The 20,626-nt window shown below is 40.1% G+C and overlaps 1 protein-coding gene across 1 annotated transcript in view; it reads left to right on the forward strand.

The window, feature by feature from the left end:
• Nucleotides 1–5,143: 5,143 nt before the first annotated feature.
• Nucleotides 5,144–20,626, forward strand: part of rftn2 (raftlin family member 2) — a 63,149-nt gene continuing 47,666 nt past the window's right edge. The window contains exons 1-2 of the mRNA XM_073046924.1: nucleotides 5,144–5,258; nucleotides 5,683–5,832. Of these exons, the coding sequence (XP_072903025.1) occupies nucleotides 5,691–5,832 (142 nt within the window). The 5' untranslated portion in view covers nucleotides 5,144–5,258; nucleotides 5,683–5,690. The remainder of the gene's footprint in view (nucleotides 5,259–5,682; nucleotides 5,833–20,626) is intronic.

Raw genomic sequence — 20,626 nt, forward strand, 5'->3', positions numbered from 1 at the left:
GTTGGGTACTGCCATTCACTGTTTCTATTATGTTTCTTGAATATACTGAGTGTGCCCACAAGGAAATGAATTACATGGTTGTATATGGTGACTTTGAAAACAAATTTACTTTGAACATTGACCATTGCAACCCTTTCCAATTTTTAAGCCTCTCTATGTTGGAAGGGAAAGAATACTGGATGATGATCTTCAAGAATACTGTGCCCACCTGAATGAGCTGCATAAAGTCATGTCAGAAGTATTTCAGGATCTTCGCTTGATCCAAATTCCAGATTGGATAATAAATCCATTCCTGAACACTTGTAATGAGGAATTAACAGGAAGGATGGAGGAAGAACAGATCTCACTACAAAATGACTGAGCTGAAGTTGGGGTTCAAAAAATCATATTAAGACTTCTTGTTGCATAAAGAAATCTTCAAATGCTATCTTCCATTGTGAAAAAATGTCAAAATGTTCTTTATTGCTTTTCCAACATTCTATTTCCAACAATTCATGTTCAGTGCAATCGCCCAACTTCTTTCAAAGCAACGAAGCAGACTGTAAATTACTGAACATAGGGATCTAAGACTCCTGAGTGACATTCAGCCTGATGTTGAGAAACTGACATCACTACACGAAGCCCGTCCATCTCATTGAAAAATGAAAATGCAATGAAGTAGTGAAGTTTGACTACTCATGCACGCTCTAAAATTGCTGGTGAAAATTATTGTATTGTAATTAAATAAAATAATTTTATTCATAGCTTCAAATAGATTTGAATAATGATCCTTTGGACCCTTTTTACGCAACTGTCTCTGTAAATGTCCTGAATAGTGGGAAGTTCACATCTACAGATGCACAGGGCTGTCCACACCACTCTCTACAGAGTCCTGCTATTGAGGGAAGTACAGTTCCCAAACCAGGCAGTGATTCAGCCAGTCAGGATGATCTCAATTGTGCCCCTGTATAAAGTCCTTAGGATTTGGGGACCCGTACCAAACTTCTTCAGGTGGAAAAGGTGTAGAAAAGTACTTTGAGAGTAGAAGTACCTGCAAAAGCCTATGTAAACAGCTATAGTAGAAAATGGTCATTTCCTTCAGTAATATCTGCAGAGTATAATTAACATACGGAGATAATCAAGTGATTGTCAGAAGGCATAGCTGGTGGAGCTGCTGTTTCACAGCACCAGCAGCATGGATTTGCTCCTGACCTCTTGTACTGACTACATAAAGTTTACATATTCTTTCTGTGACCTGTGAGGTTTCTCAGGATTCCTGCCAAATCCCAAAGACATACAAGTTGGCAGCAAGTAATGGAATCTAGGATGACTTGATGGGAATATGGTGAAAACAAAATGGCATTAATGTGAATGTACTGTACATTTGATAGCACAGACCTAGTGAGCCAAAGCTCCAGGACTCTATGACAATTGCATGTTTTAATATGTCACTCAAAATATAATTCCCCATAGTAATAAGATGAAAAATTAATGGAAGTATTACTTACAAATAGTTGTGGTCATTGAGAAGGTAATGGCCATCTGAGTTCTGAAATTTTTATCCATTAAGTCACATTTTCTTCACTCAGAGTACATTCTGTGACCTAACTATCCTCAGGCAAATCAATGTTCTGAGCAAAAACCAATCTGCTAGAGAAAATCAGGATCTGTGAAAGGAAAAGAACAGTCAACATTCTGGTTCAAAATGCTACACTAGGGTTCTGAGATATGTTTTTTTAAATGTTGATAATACATCCCAAAGAAAGTAGCACTGAAAATAGTTGATACATGGGTGGTCTTCCTCCAAAAATCTTGGGACCCTGGAGCAGTTCCAATGCATTGGAGTGTAACCTCACCTTTTAAAATAGGAGGAAGATAAAAACAGAGTTATTGACATCCCAATGTCCATAATAGGGAAATTTTAAAGATATACAAGGTGCAATATTAGAACAAATGGAGAACATTGATGGGACTGGCTTTATGAAGAGGTAATTATTCATAGCAATTATCCATTGAAGTTTGCTGAGTAAAACAGATAAGGGAAAACCAGTGGATGTCGTATTTTGCAGTTGACTTCCAGGAAGCTTTTGATAAACTTCAATAGAAGTTTAATGTGCAAAACTAAGTGCATGAGTTTGGGGTTATATACTGGCATGGTTTAAGAATTAATTGGCAGTCAGGTAAGTGTAGAAATAAAGAGGTATTTTTCTCTATTGACGGCAATGAATATTGGGCTGCTGCAGCAACAAGTGCTTGGGACCCAGCTGCTCACACATACAGTGTACATTAAAGTACTAAATGTAACATTTCCAAGTATGCAGCTGACATGAAGTTATGGAGAGTGTGAGGAGGATGCAAAAAGGCTCCATTTTAATCTTGACAGGTTGGGTGAATGGGAAAATGCTTGGCTAAATATGGGATCATCCACTTTGATGTTAAAGTTAAAAACTTATCTGAATGGTAATAGTTTAGGAAAGCAGAGGTACAACGAGTGTGTCATTAGTCACCAGAAACTGAAGCAAGAATTCAGAGGTTAGGATTACCTGAATATGGTGTTTGTATTAGAATTGCAAGAAAATTTGAATACAGGAATCTTTCTAAGCTGTACAGAGCCATGGTGAGACCCTTTCTGGAGATTTATCTGCAGTTTTGATCTTTTTATCGGAGGAAGGATGTTCCTGCTAAGTTCCAGACTGAATTTTGAGATGGTAGTATTGATGCATGACATTGGGCCCATTTAGGCCTATAATCACTGGAGTTTAGAGATGGGGAGGTGATTCATAGACACCAATAAAATTTTGTCCCGAATCAGGTATTACACCTTCAGGACATGGTGTATGCCATTTGAAACTGAGATCAGGAAAAAAATCTGAAAACCTGAGGATGATGAGCCATGGCATTCTCCAACACAGAAGGCCGAGTCATTAACTATACTCAAAAAATAAATAGATGTATTTCTTAATGCTAGAGAGATTTGGGACAGGGATAGACAGGAATAGGGTACCATAGTGGATGATCAGTTATACTGTGTTAGGTGTTAGCTGTGAGGAGGATGCAAAGAGGATGCAGGGTGACTTGGATAGGTTAGGTGAGTGGGCAAATTCATGGCAAATGCAATTTAATGTGGATAAATGTGAGGTTATCCACTTTGGTTGCAAGAACAGGAAAACAGATTATTATCTGAATGGTGGCCGATTAGGAAAAGGGGAGATGCAACGAGACCTGGGTGTCATTGTACACCAGTCATTGAAGGTGGGCATACAGGTACAGCAGGCAGTGAAAAAGGCAAATGGTATGTTGGCATTCATAGCAAAAGGATTTGAGTACAGGAGCAGGGAGGTTCTACTGCAGTTGTACAAGGCCTTGGTGAGAACGCACCTAGAATATTGTGTGTAGTTTTGGTCCTCTAATCTGAGGAAAGACGTTCTTGCCATAGAGGGAGTACAGAGAAGGTTCACCAGACTGCCACAGGAAACAGTCGAGGCCAGTTCATTGGCTATATTTAAGAGGAAGTTAGATATGGCCCTTGTGGCTAAAGGGATCGGGGGTATGAAGAGAAAGCAGGTACAGGGTTCTGAGTTGGATGATCAGCCATGATCATACTGAATGGCGGTGCAGGCTCGAAGGGCCGAAGGGCCTACTGCACCTATTTTCTATGTTTCTATACTCGAAATAATGGCCTGCTTTTCTTCTTCTTAATATTCTAAACAAAAACACTTACTTCCATGTACTGCCCCTTTCTAGAAGGGTATACAATACATTCAGCTACTAGGAATTGATAAAATACGCACACAACCATACTGTCACTGATCTATATAGGTTCTATTTCTCTAATACACTAGGCATAACTTTTGGTGGCAGTATTATTTTGTAGCATACTTTAGTAGAATTCGGTGACAAAGCCCAAACAACACTTTACTGCAATAAATAATCACATAGAGCAGAGGGAACAGTTGTTTACTTTGTATGATATTTCTGTGAGGAATGCACACCTTGAAAATTTAGTCTGGTGTAGAAATCAGAAAGTGGTACATAACATCCCTCCTAATCCCCCCCCCCCCAAAAAAATTCTTTTCATCTGAAAACTATTTATTCACCTTCCCAATTAGCTTTAAATTCTCTCATGAAGTAAATTTGCATTTTCATTTGCTCCACCTTGTAAAAAAGGTGTGTGAGTTTCTTTCAAATGCCTACTTCCAGTTTGTTTTGGATGCAAGTATGCAATTCTGTTATAGCTTTCACTAAACAAAAATAGCCCCCCCCCCCCAACCACCTTTTATAAGCAAGGAGCAGCCTTTTAAGAACAACCGCCTGAGTGGATTTCCACATGTCATGCTGCTAGCTGCCTATCATGATTCTGAATATTATGCGAGGGAACCAATTAAATGCAACTTTAACAAAATTGGTAACAGCTATCCTTCCATGCTACCATCCCAAGATCAAAAAACTAGGGCTCTAATTTTGAACTAAGACAAACCTGTGATTTTATGTTACAGCATTCTACAAGTTAAGTAACTGTTGTGTAAGTGTGTATTTGATTAATTTTGAAAGAGATAACAAAAAATAAAGTTCAAGCCTCATTTAACTTCTACAAAGTTATTGTGCAGGGCAGTGTATTATTAATATTGCAGAAGTTACTTGTATAGACTATGGTGATGTTTTGAATTCCAAATGTATTCGTAATATCGCAGTACTCCATGGAGGAGATGATTTTGTGGTGCTTAAGAAATTGCTTCAGCATATTTTCCTTCTTTTAATCATTTTGAATTTATGAAAAGTAAAGGAAGTGTAACCTTTGGGAATACTTGAAGTAATTTTCATCATCTTAGAAATCTTACAGTTTTACAGTTCATCTACTTTTAGTTTAATTCCAATCTCTGCCATTCACCGTTTTTAGTTTAGTTATAAAGTAGTTATACCCATGCAACTCGGACAAGATTGTTATTTTTTTTGAATTTTAATGCAGCAAGATCAATTTGTTGTAATTGTATATGACAAATTAGTTTCCTGAAACAAATTCTTGATTTGCTGTGGTTTTCTAAGTATCCAGGAACTAAACTTTAATCTAAAAAGTGAACGACTTCAACAGAATCTAAAGCTCTCAGTGCGTTAACGATTCCTCTCAGATGCCAGAAACAGTTTCCTCTCAGGGATTTTACTTCCTTTCTGGAAATGATTTTAGTCTACAACCATTTTGGAGCTTTCTACTTCAGACAGAGTTTCCATCTGCAGATTGAACAGACATCTGTCTGGTTCCAGAGCAGTTCTTCTCATCGCAGGTAACGCCAGCCAAGTTTTATTCTTGTCTTTTGTTTACTTGTTAATTACCTACTTTAAATCTGTGGGGGAGGACAAGGCTTGTGTCTACTATTAAACTATTAAGGGCCTTAGAGCAGACTGACGTGGCATGAAAGGCTGTGATAAGTGAAGCTGTATGTGTGTAGTATTAATGGATGTAGCTAACTTCAAGTTTTCAGGGATTATGCTTAAAATATCCCCCCAAAAAACTCAAATAAATGGGCAGGATTTTAATACTGTATGTTGAGAAACAGCTGACTTTTTTGTGAGTTGAGGGGCCCTGTTTCACTTTTAACTGACTTCAGGATTTATAGAGGCCAGAGGCATAACAGAAATTATAACTGCCCTTTGTTGAAATCAGAGTCACAGTACTCACGAGTATTTCTTGAATCTGACCGTTTGCAGATCCTGCCATGGGTTGTGGGCTACGAAAGCTGGAAGAACCTGATGATAGCAGTCCTGGCAAAATATTTTCTACTCTGAAGAGACCACAAGTGGAAACAAAGACTGAGATTTCATATGAATACCTTTTACTGGATTTTACTTTAGACATCAGTGAGTTGCTTTTACTTTGTTGCTGCTTCTGTTAAAAGCTACAGTTAACTGTTTTTAATATTCATGTTAATCAAAAAATTGTTGGTTGAGCAATTGTTTATCCACATTTCAGCCAACAGTCTTCAGTGTAGTTATTGTAACTTAGCACTAACATCTGTCACTTCCAGACACACAATGATAGCAAGTAGGAGTTGAGGTCTTTTTCAGTTAACAAAGCTGCTTTAGAAATGGCTCCAAAGTTAAATACTTAGCTCAATTTCAAGAAGCAAATTACATGCATACTAAATATTATTTCTGGGTGTTCAGTTACTATTCTATTTAAAAAGCAGCAGGCTGCTTTTCCCCATTGGTTTTATGAAGATAGCACCCCTGGCTTAAACTGTGTCCGTAGACAAATAAATAAACCCAGATGGCAGTGTTTTGGAAACAGAATATCCAGTGTCCATTTGAGGTTCGTTTAACAGTTTTAAGTTGTAGTTCATTTGAAATTTTCCAGTTGCTCAATCAGATTGTTATTTGTTGAAAATAATGTTATCATATCTGATGAAAGCTATATGTTTAAAGAAAATCAAATAAAAGTAATTACTGTAATGTTTTTACTATTTTGATATTCTCCTCTGCTCCACCTCTGTCCCTTTCACCACCTACTCCCTCACCACATACCCCCACCACTTTTCAAAACACATTGATTCCATTTGTTGTCTACAGTTCCACCAATACACAGGAGCCAAAACAACTATTTTTCATAGATAAACTGAGGCAATCTTAATGATCTTTTTTACTGCTGGGCATATTACAGCTGAGTTTATTCACATTAAATCCACATATAAGAGCACTTGGTAGTAGTAACCATTACTGTGCTTTGTTTGTCTACTTATAGAACATAAACTAATTGCAGCAATGAAATTGAAACTGCAAATTAACACTGGAAGCAGAGAACTAAGATAATCAAATTTAAATCTCAGGTGCTGAGAGAGGGAAATTTTAAAGGAGCTTATTTCTAGCCCTTTAGTTCAAAGTTCATAGTAAATTTGTTATCGAAGTATATGAATGTCACCATTACAACACTGAAATTTGTTTTCTTGTGGACATACACAGTAAATCAAAGAAACATAATAGAATCAATGAAAGATAGTATTCAACAGGATGGACAAACAACAAACGTGCAAAAGACAACAAATTGTTCAATTACAAAAGAGGGGCTAAAAAAAATAAATATCAAGAATATGAGATGAAGAGTCCCTGAAAGTCCCATCAGTTGTGGAGACAGTTCAGTGACGGGGCAAGCGAAATTATCCCCTCTGGTTCAAGAGCCTGATGGTTGAGGGGTAATAACTGTTCCTGAACCTGGTGACGTGAGTCCTGAGGCTCCTGTACCTTCTTCCTGATGGCAAGACACATGACCTAGATGTTGAGTGTCTTTGGTGATGGATGCTGGTTTCCTGTGACAGCCTACAGACTTATATTATTTTCTTTGGAGGATCAAGCAGAAAAGAGGAAGATATAAAGACTCTGTTGTTACTTTGCAGTTCTAGAAACTATATGGCACATTACTGCTTGATTTCTAATTTTTTTTAATAGGGACTGTCCATCGATTTGTTTTTGTCTCTGTATAATAATTTAGAATGGTGTCAAGGATGGGTTGGGAGGAGATTTCTTAAGAAGGTAATCACTTTAAAGAAATAATCACAAATAGATGTAGATACACAGGTTTGTCTGAGACTTCGACAGTAGACTTGCTTGCTCAGTTCCGTAGGAAATGTTGTAGAGTTTTTGCTGCTTTCCAAAAATATTCTTAACAAGAAGGTTTATTATGGAATACTTAACATTCCAGAAAAGCGCAGTAGATTCAACGTGATTCAGATTGTAAACTGGAACCTGAATGAAATATAGTTCTTTCTTAGCTCAGATCAAAATAAAGAGCAAACTTGAAAAGAACAGGTAAAATTCAAGTTATAATATTGTTGTCTTATCTCACAAAGAAAAATTACTGCAATAGATCTTTTATTATTTAACACTCAAAATCATAGGATGAAAAAGAAATCAGGCATGGTATCTTACTGCCATTTCCCTCCTTCATTTCAAAAATCCTATTGTTGCAAACTTCGCAGCTCAATCCTTGTAAATGACACTAAGATGAGAGTGTTTCATATTTGGCTCCTTTCCTCACTTAAAAGGTTGGTCATGTCACATGAAAGGTTTAAAATAATATTAAGGCATTTTTGTCCATTTAACCATGCTCTGCTGCTTTTGGTGCTGTAGTAAGCGTCCGCTATAACACAATCAACCTTTAGTTCCTTTACAGTGACAGCTCTCTTTTGATAACACACTTGCCTCTGGGTGACTGCCCTGTGCTCAAAAAGAGCCATAGCTCAAAATAAAAGGAGTACATTGATAGCAGGCTGAAAGAGCATGTGTAAAACCCCCTGTGATTTTCCTCACAGATATGGCAGGAAAATACAGTCCAAAGGACAAAGTGATGAATTTTCTGCCAAGGTGGAAGCAGTTAAGAACTGGTAGATGATAAATGTAAAGAAAATTGCAAAAGAATAGTAAGTGGCTTAATGAGACATTGAGAAGGGAGAAGAAGATTCATGTGACAAAATAATTAAACATACAATTGCAAGTACAGGGAAGTTAAAGCAAAGTAAGACTATTCAGGACCCACACAAGGTCTTTCAGCATTTAGCAGAAGAAATAAAAAGGCAAAGTTACACACACAAAATGCTGGTGGAACACAGCAGGCCAGGCAGCATCTATAGGAGAAGCACTGTCGATGTTTCCGGCCGAGACCCTTCATCAGGACCCTATGGCCTGACGAAGGGTCTTGGCCCGAAACATCAACAGTGCTTCTCCTATAGATGCTGCCTGGCCTGCTGTGTTCCACCAGCATTTTGTGTGTGTTGCTTGAATTTCCAGCATCTGCTGATTTCCTCGTATTTGCTCTTTAAAAAAGGCAAAGTTGTTCCTTTCCACTGAAGTTTGTAGCCCAAAATACCCATTTCCTTCTTATCCAAACCTTTATGAGAACCTGAAAGACTAAGTACACAACCATCACTCCTACCACTTCCAAATGAACAAGAGGGAATAACTTCACCCAACTTCACTGAACTGTACTCACAGCCTATGAACTCTTCTGCTCATGTTCTCAATATTTATTGCTTATTTATTCATTATTATTATTTTGGGTTTCTTTTTGGTTTCGTTGTATTTACTGTGAGTGCCTGCAAGAAAATGAATCTCAAGGTTGTATATGGTGACATATATGTACTTCGATAATAAATTTACTTTGAACTTTTGAGTGAGCCAGCTGAAGTGTGAAATTGCTTGAATGGTTATTCAGAGAACTGCAGGAAGAAAAGATAGTTAAACAGTGCAACAACCCAAATTAGGAAATAAACTGAAGTGATAAATGATTAGCAGAACAGAACAGTGCTTTGGAACAAGGCAATTCAAAATGATTTCACCTTGAATTGGTTCCACAGGATGATAGGGTGGTAAATGAGGTGTATAGTATGCTTGTCTTTATCAGTCAAGGGATAGGAAGTTATTCTGCAGCTTTATAAAGTCTCTGGTTAGGCATGTCTAGTGAATTGCATCCAACTTTCATTGCCTCATTATAGGAAGGATATGGAAGCTTTCAGAAAGGTGCAGAAGAGGTTTACCAGGATGCTGCCGGATTAGAGGTCATGTGCTATAAGAAGTGATTTGACAAACTAGGGTTATTTTCTCTGGAGCAGTAGAGACTGAGGGGAAACCTGATAGAAGTTTATAAAATCATGAGAGGCATAGATAGACTAAACTGCTCATTTCTTTCTCCCAGGGACGATATGTCTAACACTAAAAGGCATATATTTAAGATGAGAGGGGTAAATTTCAAACCATATATGTAGAGCAAGTTTTTTTTCACACAGAAAGTGAAATGCGCTGCCAGGAGCAGTGCTGGTGGAGGATACAATAGTGGCATTCAAGAGGTTCTTAGATAGGCACATGGTAGAGGTGTCATTAGTTTAATTAGTTCATTACAACATCATGAGCTGGAGGTCCCTTTCCTGCGCTGAGCAGTTCTACTTTCTATGAATGGTGAACAGCTTGGATGGCATCTCTGTAAATTGCAGTCTCACACTATTAATTCACTGATGTGGGAAGAACTAAATAGAATTTTCATTTTGTGCATTTATATAGTGAAATGGTCAGTAAAGTGCAGATGGGAGTTGGGGTAGCCATAGAATATATTCTATAGAGGGGTGGTTTAGCTCTTAGTTAAATAGTAAGTGAAAGCAACCTGGAACTGGAATTGTGTTGTAAATCATGAAAAATTATCTAACAAATCCATAGATCTGGGATGGAAAGTTGTGATGCAGGAGAGATCCTGTTCCCATTGAAGGAAGACGGACCAGGAGTGGAAGCTTGGGAAATGAGCAAAGCTCAGAGGGCTGCCCACCACTGCTGAGGTAAGCCTCAGAGGAGGAAAATGGAGGTCTGCAGCAGAGAAAAAGTGGTCAGAATTAATAAATTGCAGACAGAGGAACTAGTGTAAAGACCAAGGGAGACCCTGGAATCTGTTTTAGAGTGACTGTCATCCAGTGGGGTGGGACTTCTGCCTACATAATGCTTCTGCACTAACCTGGGAGAAATCCATGGTCAGCCAGTCTTAATATTCATGGTCAGGATCAGGGTATTGCTCATTGTACCCAGAAACTGTGACAGATTTATGAGGAGGTTATGCATCTTATTTTGTATTTTGAGGCTGCACAGCTCTTACAACAGATTTGCAGGTTGGAACTCTGAGCTGGCATTCTGTGGTACAGCAGCTGCCATGGTCTGGCATTCTTTGAATCTGTAGCTCTATACTAACTAATTAATTCTAACTAAGATCTAAAATTATAACAAATGATTTCAGAGGTTGGTCAAAGACTACATCTGCAGCATGCTACCACCTACACTGGATCCCCTACAATTCGCCTTACCGACAGAACCGGTCTACTGATGACGCCATAGCCCCAGCACTACACACCATCCTCACTCACCTGGAGAAGAGGGATGCATTCGTTAGAATACTGTTCCTGGACTACAGTGCAGCATTCAACACCATAATTCTCTCCAGACTTGACAGGAAGCTCAGAGACCTCGGCCTGCAACAAACCTTGTGCTGCTGGATCCTAGACTTCCTATCAGATCTCCAACAGGTGGTAAGGATGGGCTCCATCACCTCTGTCCCTCTGACCCTCAACACAGGGGCTCCCCAGGGTTGTGTTCTGTGTCCCTTTTCTACTCCCTTTACATCCACAACTGTACTGCCACACACAGCTCCAATCTGCTGATCAAATTCGCAGATGACATGACTTTGATCAGCCATAAATTTAATAGTACTGAGACAGCCTACAGAGGAGAAGATGTCACCCTGACACAGTGGTGCCAGGATAATAACCTCTCCCTCAATGTCCAAAAAACAGAAGAGCTGATCATGGATTACAGGAGGAATGGAGAGAGGTTCACCCCAATCAACAACAATGGGACTGCAGTTGAGAGGGTGAGTAGTTTCAAATTCCTTCGTATACACATCACCCAAGATCTCACCTGGACTGTACACACCAGCTTTGAGGCAAAAAAAAGCACAACAGCCTCTCTTCCACCTCAGGTTACTGAAGAAGTTCAGCATGGGCCCCCAAATCCTCAAGACATTCTACAGGGGCACCATTGAGAGCATCCTGACTGGCTGTATCACTGTCCGGTATGGAAACTGCACCAACTTTGATCACTGAACACTGCAGAGTGGTTCAGACAGCCCAGCACATCTGTGGATTTCAACTTCCCTCCATTGAGGACATTTGTAGCAGCAGGTAAAGAAAGCCTGGAAGATCATCGGGGACACCAGTCACCCTGACCATAAACTGTTTGGCTGCTTCCGTCTGGCAAACAGTACTACAGCATTAAAGCCAGGACCAACAGGAACAGGACAGCTTCCTTCTACAAGCCATCAGACTTTTAAATTCATATGCTGTACTTTGCGACAGAGTCGTAACACAAAGATTTTTACTCCCTCACATTGTGGGATGTATGTAAGATCTAAATAAATTCTAACTCTAATTGTAAATTAACAAAGACCTGTACTAAATTGTAGGCAATTAATGTGCCAATGCAACTTCTACAATTTTAGCTTATTTAGGAAAATTGGGTTACCAACTGTTATCAACAAATACAAAATGCTGGACAAATTCAGCAAATCAGGCAGAATCTAAGCTGCAGAAGGTTGTAAATCTAAGTCAGCTCCATCTTGGGTACTAGCCTACAAAGTACCCAGGACATGTTTAGGGAGTGGTGTCTCAGAAAGGCAGCATCCACTACTGAGGATCTCCAGCATCCAGAGCATACCCTTTTTTTACAGTTACCATCAGGTAGGAGGTACAGAAGCCTAAAGGCACACACTCAGTGATTCAGGAACAGCTTCTTTCCCTCTGCCTTCTGATTCCTAAATGGACATTGAATCTTTGGACACTACCTCACTTTTTTTTAATATACAGTATTTCTGTTTTTGAATATTTTTTCATCTATTCAATATACATAATTGATTTACTTGTTTATTTATTTTTATTTTATTTATTTTTTTCTCTCTGCTAGTTTATGTATTGCATTGAACTGCTACTGTTAGGTGAACAAATTTCATGACACATACCAATGATAACAAACCTAATTCTGATTCTGATCTATGGAAGGGAAAGAAAAAGTTGATGTTTTGCGCCGTTTCTTTATTGGGCCTGAAAAGGAAGGGAGCAGAAGCAGAATAAAAAGGTCAGGGGGTTGGGAGGGATGATGAGAGAAACTAGGAGGTGATATGTGGAAGAGGTAAAGGGCTGAAGAAAGAGGAATTTGATAGGAGAGAACGTGACCCTTGGAATATGTGACCCAAAGAGTGAATATATTTTTTAAAAAGCTCAGAGGAAGATGATCAGGGGCATTTTCTACGGTCTGGACATTCTGTGGTCTGTCACCATTCAGGTCCCAAGGGGGCCAGACTAGAGAGTTTCAAATTGTGTACGGTCAGAGATGAACAAAAAGCTTCCAGAGGATGGAAGAAATCTTAAAAATACATAAAGAAAGAGCACAGTGGTAACATTTCCAGATTTTTTTTGTTGAATATAATACTTTGAAATGTTCTTTTATTGGAAATTTACAGTAGATTTGCAGTGGACTGAATCCAGTTCAGGCTTTAATTATTATAAAATTTACTGAAGTGGGGTGGAGAGTGGATGTGGACCATCTTGCTTATCACAGGATATGGTTGCCATAGTATTGAAAGTCTCTCCCATTGGTTTATGATCCTTCCAAGTCCTCATTTGTGTTTAGCCTCATTGACGTTAAGGAACTTAGCTTTTCAGGCATCTTTGATTTCTTGGCCCATGCAGAGCATGGTAGGAAAGCATAAGGACATAAGACATAGGAGCAAAATTAGGCCATTCAGCCCATAGAGTCTGCTCCACCATTCCAAAATGGTTCATTTATTATCCCTCTCAAACCCATTCACCTGCCTTCTCCCTGATGCCCTGACTAGTGGATGTAGTGTATATGGCCTAAATAAAAGTACAGAAGGGATTAGCGGAGCCGGCATTGTCAGGAGTAGACCAGTGGCGAGTGTAAAAGCGACAGGCTTTGGCTCATTCAGGCTTCGGTGGAAGTGGGTTTCGGCGAGGTAAGTGAGTAGATAGACTTCGTTTTTGGTTTATCTTTGCATTTTTTTGAGGAATAGAGAACATGTCAGTAGGGTTAGTATTTTGCTCTGGGTGTCAGATGTGGGAATCCTGGGAATCTTTCAATCTCCCAGATGGCCATATCTGCACCAAGTGCACCAAGATGCAACTCCTGAGAGACCATGTTAGGGATCTGGAGCTGCGGCTCGATGACCTACAGCTTATTAGGGAGAGTTAACAGGAGATAGAGAGGAGCTACAGGGAGTTAGTCATCCCAAGGCAACAGGAGTTAGACAAGTGGGTGAAGGTCAGGGAAGCGAAGGGAAGAGCTCAAATAATAGAGAGCACCCCTGTGGCCATCCTCCTCGGTAATTGTTATCACGTTTTGGATGGGGTTAAGGGAGATGACCTGACAGAGGATGACCACAGCGATCAGGTCTCTGGCACTGAGCCTGGTTTCCTTGGTGCAGAAGGGAAAGAAGAAGATGAGGAATGTGGTAGTCGTAGGGGATTCCATAGTGAGGGGAACAGACAGGAGGTTCTGTCAGCCTGATAGATATATTCACATGGTGTGAGGTCCTGAAGAGAGAATTCAGGAGTTAAGTGGGAAGCTGAAAAGCAGGACCTCCAGGGTAGTAATCTCAGGATTGTTGCCTGTGCCATGTGCTAATGAGTGCAAGAATAGCATGATCAGGCATATTATTGTGTGGCTGAGAGACTGGTGTAGGGGCAGGGTTTCAGATTCCTGGATCATCAGGCCTTTTCTGGGGGAGCTACAACCTGTACAAAAAGGATGGGTTACACCTGAACCCAAAAGGGTCCAATATTCTAGCAGGCAGATTTCATAGAGCTGTTAAGGAGGGTTTAATCTAATTTGGCAGGGGGATGGAAACCAGAGTGATAGAGTTGAGGAAGGGGAAAACAGAAATAAATTAAAGATAGCGTGCAACAGATATTATAGAAATAACAGGCAGGAGATGAGGCTTAATCACAGCCAGTGGCATGTGTTACAGGGCAACAGAGCCGTCGTACAGTTAAAACAGAAAGCAACAAATACTGGACTGAAAGTGTTATATTTGAAAGTACACAGCATAAGAAATAAAATGGACGATCTTGAAATTCAGCTACAGATTGGCAAATGACATTGTGGCCGTCTCTGAAACTTGGCTAAAGGATGGCTGCCATTGGGAGCTGAACAGCCAACCATATACGGTGTATCAGAAAGATAGGTTAGTAGGCAGAGGGGGTGGTGTGGCTCTGTGTGTAAGAAATAATATTAATCATTACAAAGAGATGATATAGGATTGGAAGGTGTCGAGTCTCTATGGGTTGAGTTAAGAAATGGCAAGGATAAAAGGACCCTAATGGCAGTTATATACAGGCCCCCAAACAGCAGCCGGGATGTGGATTACAAATTTCAGCAGGAGATAGAAAAGGCGTGTCAGAAAGGCAGTGTCATGATAATCGTTGGGAATTTTAACATGAAAGTGGATTGGGAAAAACAGGTCAGTACTGGATCTCAAGAGAGAGAATTTGTAGAAAGTCTAAGGGATGGCTTTTTAGAACAGCTTGTTGTTCAGCCCACTAGGGGATCGGCTATGCTGGATTGGGTATTGTTCAATGATCTGGAGTTGATAAGAGAGCTTAAGGTTAAGGAATCCTTAGGGAACAGTGATCACAGTATGGATGAGTTCACATTGAAAATTGAGAGGGAAAAAATAAAATCCAATGTGTCGGTATTTCAGTGGAATAAAGGAAATTACAATGGCATGAGAGGGGAACTGGCCGAAGTTGACTGGAAAGGGACATTTGCAGGAAGGACAGCAGAACAGCAATGGCTGGAGTTTCTGCGAAAAATGAGGGAAGTGCAAGACAGATATATTCCAAATAAGAAGAAATTTTCAAAGGGAAGAAGGACACTACTGCAGCTGACAAGTGAAGTCAGAGCCAAAGTAAAAGCAAAAGAGAGGGCATACAAGGAAGCCAGAGCTAGTGGGAAGATAGAGGATTGGGGAGCTTTTAAAAACTTGCAGAAGGAAACTAAGAAGGTCATTAGGAAGGAAAAGATGAATTATGAAAGAAAGCTGACGACTAATATCCGAGAAGATGCTAAAAGCTTTTTTAAGTATATAAAGGGTAAAAGAGAGTCGAGGGTAGGTACAGGACCAATGCAAAATGACACTGGAGATATTGTAATGAGAGATGCAGAGATAGCAGAGGAACTGAATGCGTAACAAGGCTGCTTAGCAAGATAAGAGCCCGTGGAATTACAGGGAATTACTAGCATGGGTGGAGCATTGGCTGATCGGCAGAAAACAGGGAGTGGGAATAAAGGGATCCTATTCTGGCTGGCTGCCATTTACCAATGGAATTCCACAAGGGTCGGTGTTGGGACAGCTGTTTTTTACGATGTATGTCAATGATTTGGACTATGGGATTAATGGATTTGTGGCTAAATTTGCCAATGATACAAAGATAGGTGGAGGAGTGGGTAATGTTGAGGAAACAGAGAGCCTGCAGAGAGACTTAGATAGTTCAGGGGAATGGGCAAAGAAGTGACAAATGAAATGCAATGTTGTAAAGTGTATGGTCATGCACTTTTGTGGAAGAAATAAATGGACAGATTATTATTTAAATGTGGAGAGAATTCAAAATGCAGCGATACAAAAGGACTTGGTAGTCCTTGTGCAAGATACCCTAAAGGTTAACCTCCAGGTGAGTCGGTTGTGAAGAAGGTGAATGCAATGTTGGCATTCATTTTTAGAGGTATAGAATATTAGAGGAGAGATGTGATGTTGAAGCTCTATAAGGCACTCGTGAGACCACACTTGGAGTATTGTGTGCAGTTTTGGGCTCCTTATTTTAGAAAGGATATACTGACATTGGAGAGAGTTCAGAGAAGATTCACGAGAATAATTCCAGGAGTGAAAGGGTTACCATATGAGGAACATCTGGCAGCTCTTGGGCTGTATTCCCTGGAGTTCAGGAGAATGGCGGGGGGGATATCTCATAGAAACATTCCGAATGTTAAAAGGCCTGAACAGATTAGATATGGCAAAGTTATTTCCCATGGTAAGGGAGGCTAGGACAAGAGGGTACGACTTCAGGATTGAAGGAAGTCCATTTAGAACTGAGATACGGAGAAATTACTTTAGTCATAGGGTGGTAAATCTGTGGAATTTGTTGTCATGAGCGGTTGTAGAGGCCAAGCCATTGGGTGCATTTAAGGGAGAGATAGATAGGTTCTTGATTAGCCAGGGCATCAAAGGGTATGGAATGAAGGCAGGGGAGTGGAGATGACTGGAAGAATTGGATCAGCCCATGATTGAATGGTGCAGAAGACTTGATGGGCTGAATGGCCTACTTCTGCTCCTATATGTTATGGTCTTATGGTTTTGTGGATCTCAGTAAGGAATTTGATAAGACTCCCTATACAAGTCTCCTTCAGAAAGTAAGGAGGCATGGGATCCAAGGAGACCTTGCTTTGTGAATCCAGAATTGGCTTGCCCACAGAAGGCAAAGGGTGGTTGTAGATGGTTCATATTCTGCATAGAGGTCAGTGACCAGTGGTGTTCCACAGGGATCTATTCTGGGACCCCTCCTCTTTGTGATTTTTATAAATGACCTGGATGAAGAAGTAGAAGGGTGGGTTAGTAACTTTGCTGATGACACAAAGATTAGGGGTGTTGTGGATAGTCTGGAGGGTTGTCAGAGGTTACAGCGGGACTGGATGCAAAACTGGGCTGAGAAGTGGCAGATGAACTTCAACCCAGATAAGCGTGAAGTGGTTCATTTGAGTAGGTTAAATATGAAAACAGAATATAATATTCATGGTAAGATTCTTGGCAGTGTGGAAGATCAGAGAGATCTTGGTCCGTGTCCATAGGATACTCAAAACTGCTGCACAGATTGAGAGTATTGTTAAGAAGGCATATGGTGTGTTGGCATTCATCAGCTATGGGATTGAGTTCAAGAGCTGTGAGGTAATGTTACAGCTATATAAGATCTTGCTCAGACCCCACTTGGAGTACTGTGTTCAGTTCTGGTCACCTCACTACAGGAAGGATGTGGGTACTATTGAGAAAGAACAGAGGAGATTTACAAGGATGTTGCCTGGATTGGGGAGCATGCCTTACAAGAATAGGTTGAGTGAACTTGACCTTTTCTCTTTGGAGTACCGGAGGATGAGAGGTAACCTGATAGAGGTGTATAAGTTGATGGGAGGCATTGATCGTGTGGATAGCCAGAGGCTTTTTCCCAGGGTTGAAATGGCTAACTCGAAGGGGCATGGTTTTAAGGTGTTTGGAAATAGGTACCGAGAAATGTTAGGGGTAAGTTTTTCACACAGAGAGTGGTGGGTGTGTGGAATGTACTGCGGACAGCGGTGGTGGAAGTGGATACAATAGGGTCTTTTAAGAGCCTCTTAGATAGGTACATGGAGCTTAGAAAAATAGAGGGCCATGCGCTAGAGAAATTCTAGGCAGTTTCTAGAGTAGGTTACATGGTTGGCACAACATTGTGGGCTGAAGGGCCTGTAATGTGCTGTAGATTTCTATTTATCTATCAAGATATCTATTTTCTATCAAGAACCTATCAACCTCAACTTTATTTATACCCAATGACTTGGCCTGCACAGCCACATATAGCAATACATTCCACAGATTCACCACCCTCCGGCTAAAAAAGTTCCTCCTCATCTCTGTTCTAAATGGACATCCCTCTATTCTGAGGCCATGCCCTCTGGTCCTTGACGCCCCTACTATAACAAACATCATCTCCAAATCCAATCTGTCCAGGCCTTTCAGTTTTCGACAAAGTTCAATGAGATCCCCTCATTCTTCTAAACTCATGCTAGTACAGGCCCAGCACAATCAAACATGACTCATACATTAACACTTTCATTCCTGGAATTGTTCTCATGAACTCTCTCTGGACCCTCTCCAGTGCCAGCACATCTTTTATTAGATAAGGGGCCTAAAACTGCTGACAGGAGTCCAAGTGTGGTCTGACCAATGCCTTATAAATCCTCAGAATTTCATCCTTGCTTTTATATTCTAGTCCTCTCAAAATAAATGCTAACATTGTACTTGCCTTCCTTATATTGACTCAACCTGGAAATTAACCTTTAGGGAATCCTACACGAGGATTCCCATGTCCTTTTTTGCACGTCTGAATTTTGAATTTTCTCCCCATTTAGAAAATAGGCTATGTCTTTATTCCTTCTACTAAAGTGCATGACCCTACATTTCCCTACACAATAGTCCATTGCATCATTCTTTGCCTGTTTTCCCATTCTGTCTTAAGTCCTTCTGCAGTCTTTCGATATTCTTTCTTCAGGACCTATCCTTTTTCTTACCTATGCTGTTGGTACCAATATGTACCACAGCTTACGCTGTTTGCCCTCCCATTTTAGGATTCTGTGGACCTGATGCAAGACATTTCTGACCCTGCCACCTGGGAGGCAACATACCATCAGGGTTCTTTTTCATGTCCAAAGAATCTCCTGTCTGTTCCTCTAACTATGGAATCCCCTATCACTACTGCACTTCTCTTCTCCCCATTCTCTTCTGAGCCACAGAGCCAGACTCAAGTGCCAGAGACCCGGTTGCTGCAGCTTCCCCCTAGTAAGTTGTTCCCCCTATAAGTATCCAAAGTGGTATATTTATTATTGAGGGGAATGGCCACAGGGATACTCTGCACTGGCTGCCTCTTCCCATTCCATCTCTTAACAGTCGCTTCTTCTCATTCTGCCAGCAAAGGTGATCAGGTTGAAGCTCCAGTTACTTAACAGTCTCTAAGGAGCTGTAGCTCAATACATCTTGTGTAGATGTAGTTATCAGGGAGACTGGAGGTCTCCCAGAATTCTCACATCACACACGAAGAACATATTACTAGCCCTGAATCCATTCTCACTGCACTTGCTATGTACTAATAAACAAAGAAAGAGAAAAAATTTACTGGAAATTTTCTTAAACCTCTGCCTGTTCTTGCCTATATGTATTGGATACCACAGAGATTATCTGAACACTTGAACATAATAGTGGTTGGTTTATAAAATTCATCAAGTTGTGGCCCTTGTTGTTGGTTTTGTTTACTTTTGTGTAATCCCATTGATCATTTTAATGGCCATAGGGCACTCTTGCCCCAAGGCGCAATTCAATTCATTGTCCTTCATTAGAAAGGATCATAGAGCAAATTCATAATTGTTCCTACATGTTGGGAAGAATCTAATCCTCAAAAATCCAGGCTATTTAGAGATGGAGGCACAATAATTTGACTAGGAAATTTTTGATTTTCATATGGACTGCGATAAGCAGACTAACAAACTGATAAGTGATGAATTTCCAGAGCATTTTGAAAATAATTCTCTGTAACTTTATTTCATCAAACCAATTGAGGAAAGACTATATTTTATTTAGTATTGACAAAAATGATGGCTTACATTATAGCCAAACGTTGCAAGAACCTTCATAGTGCAAACTAATGTATTTCAGAATCAGAATCAGGTTTATTATCACCAGCATGTGTCATGAAACTTGTTAACAGCAGCAGTTCAATACAATACATAATCTAGAAGAAAGAAAAAAAATAAAATTTAATTAAAAATAAATAAATAAATTACAGTATACATATGTCGAATAGATTAAAAATCATGCATAGAACAGAAATAATATATATTTTTAAAATGAGGTAGTGTTCAAGGGTTCAATGTCCATTTCGGAATCGGATGGCAGAGGGGAAGAAGGTGTTCCTGAATTGCTGAATGTGTGGCTTTGGGCTTCTGTGCCTCCTACTTGATTCTAGCAGGGAGAAAAGGGCATGCCCTAGCTGCTGGAGTTCCTTAATAATGGATGCTGCCTTTCTGAGACACCGCTCCTTGAAGGTGTCCTGGGTACATTGTAGGCTAGTACCCAAGATGGAGCGAACTAAATTTACAACCCTTTGCAGTTTCTCTTTGTCCTGTGCAGTATCCCCCACCCCCCACCCCACCATACCAGATGGTGAAGCAGTCTGTCAGAATGCTCTCCACGGTACATATATAGAAGTTTTTGAATGTATTTGACATACTAAATCTCTTTAAATTCCAAATGAAGCATAGTCGCTGT

Source organism: Hemitrygon akajei, chromosome 5 (assembly GCF_048418815.1).
Source record: "Hemitrygon akajei chromosome 5, sHemAka1.3, whole genome shotgun sequence".
NCBI lineage: Eukaryota > Metazoa > Chordata > Chondrichthyes > Myliobatiformes > Dasyatidae > Hemitrygon > Hemitrygon akajei.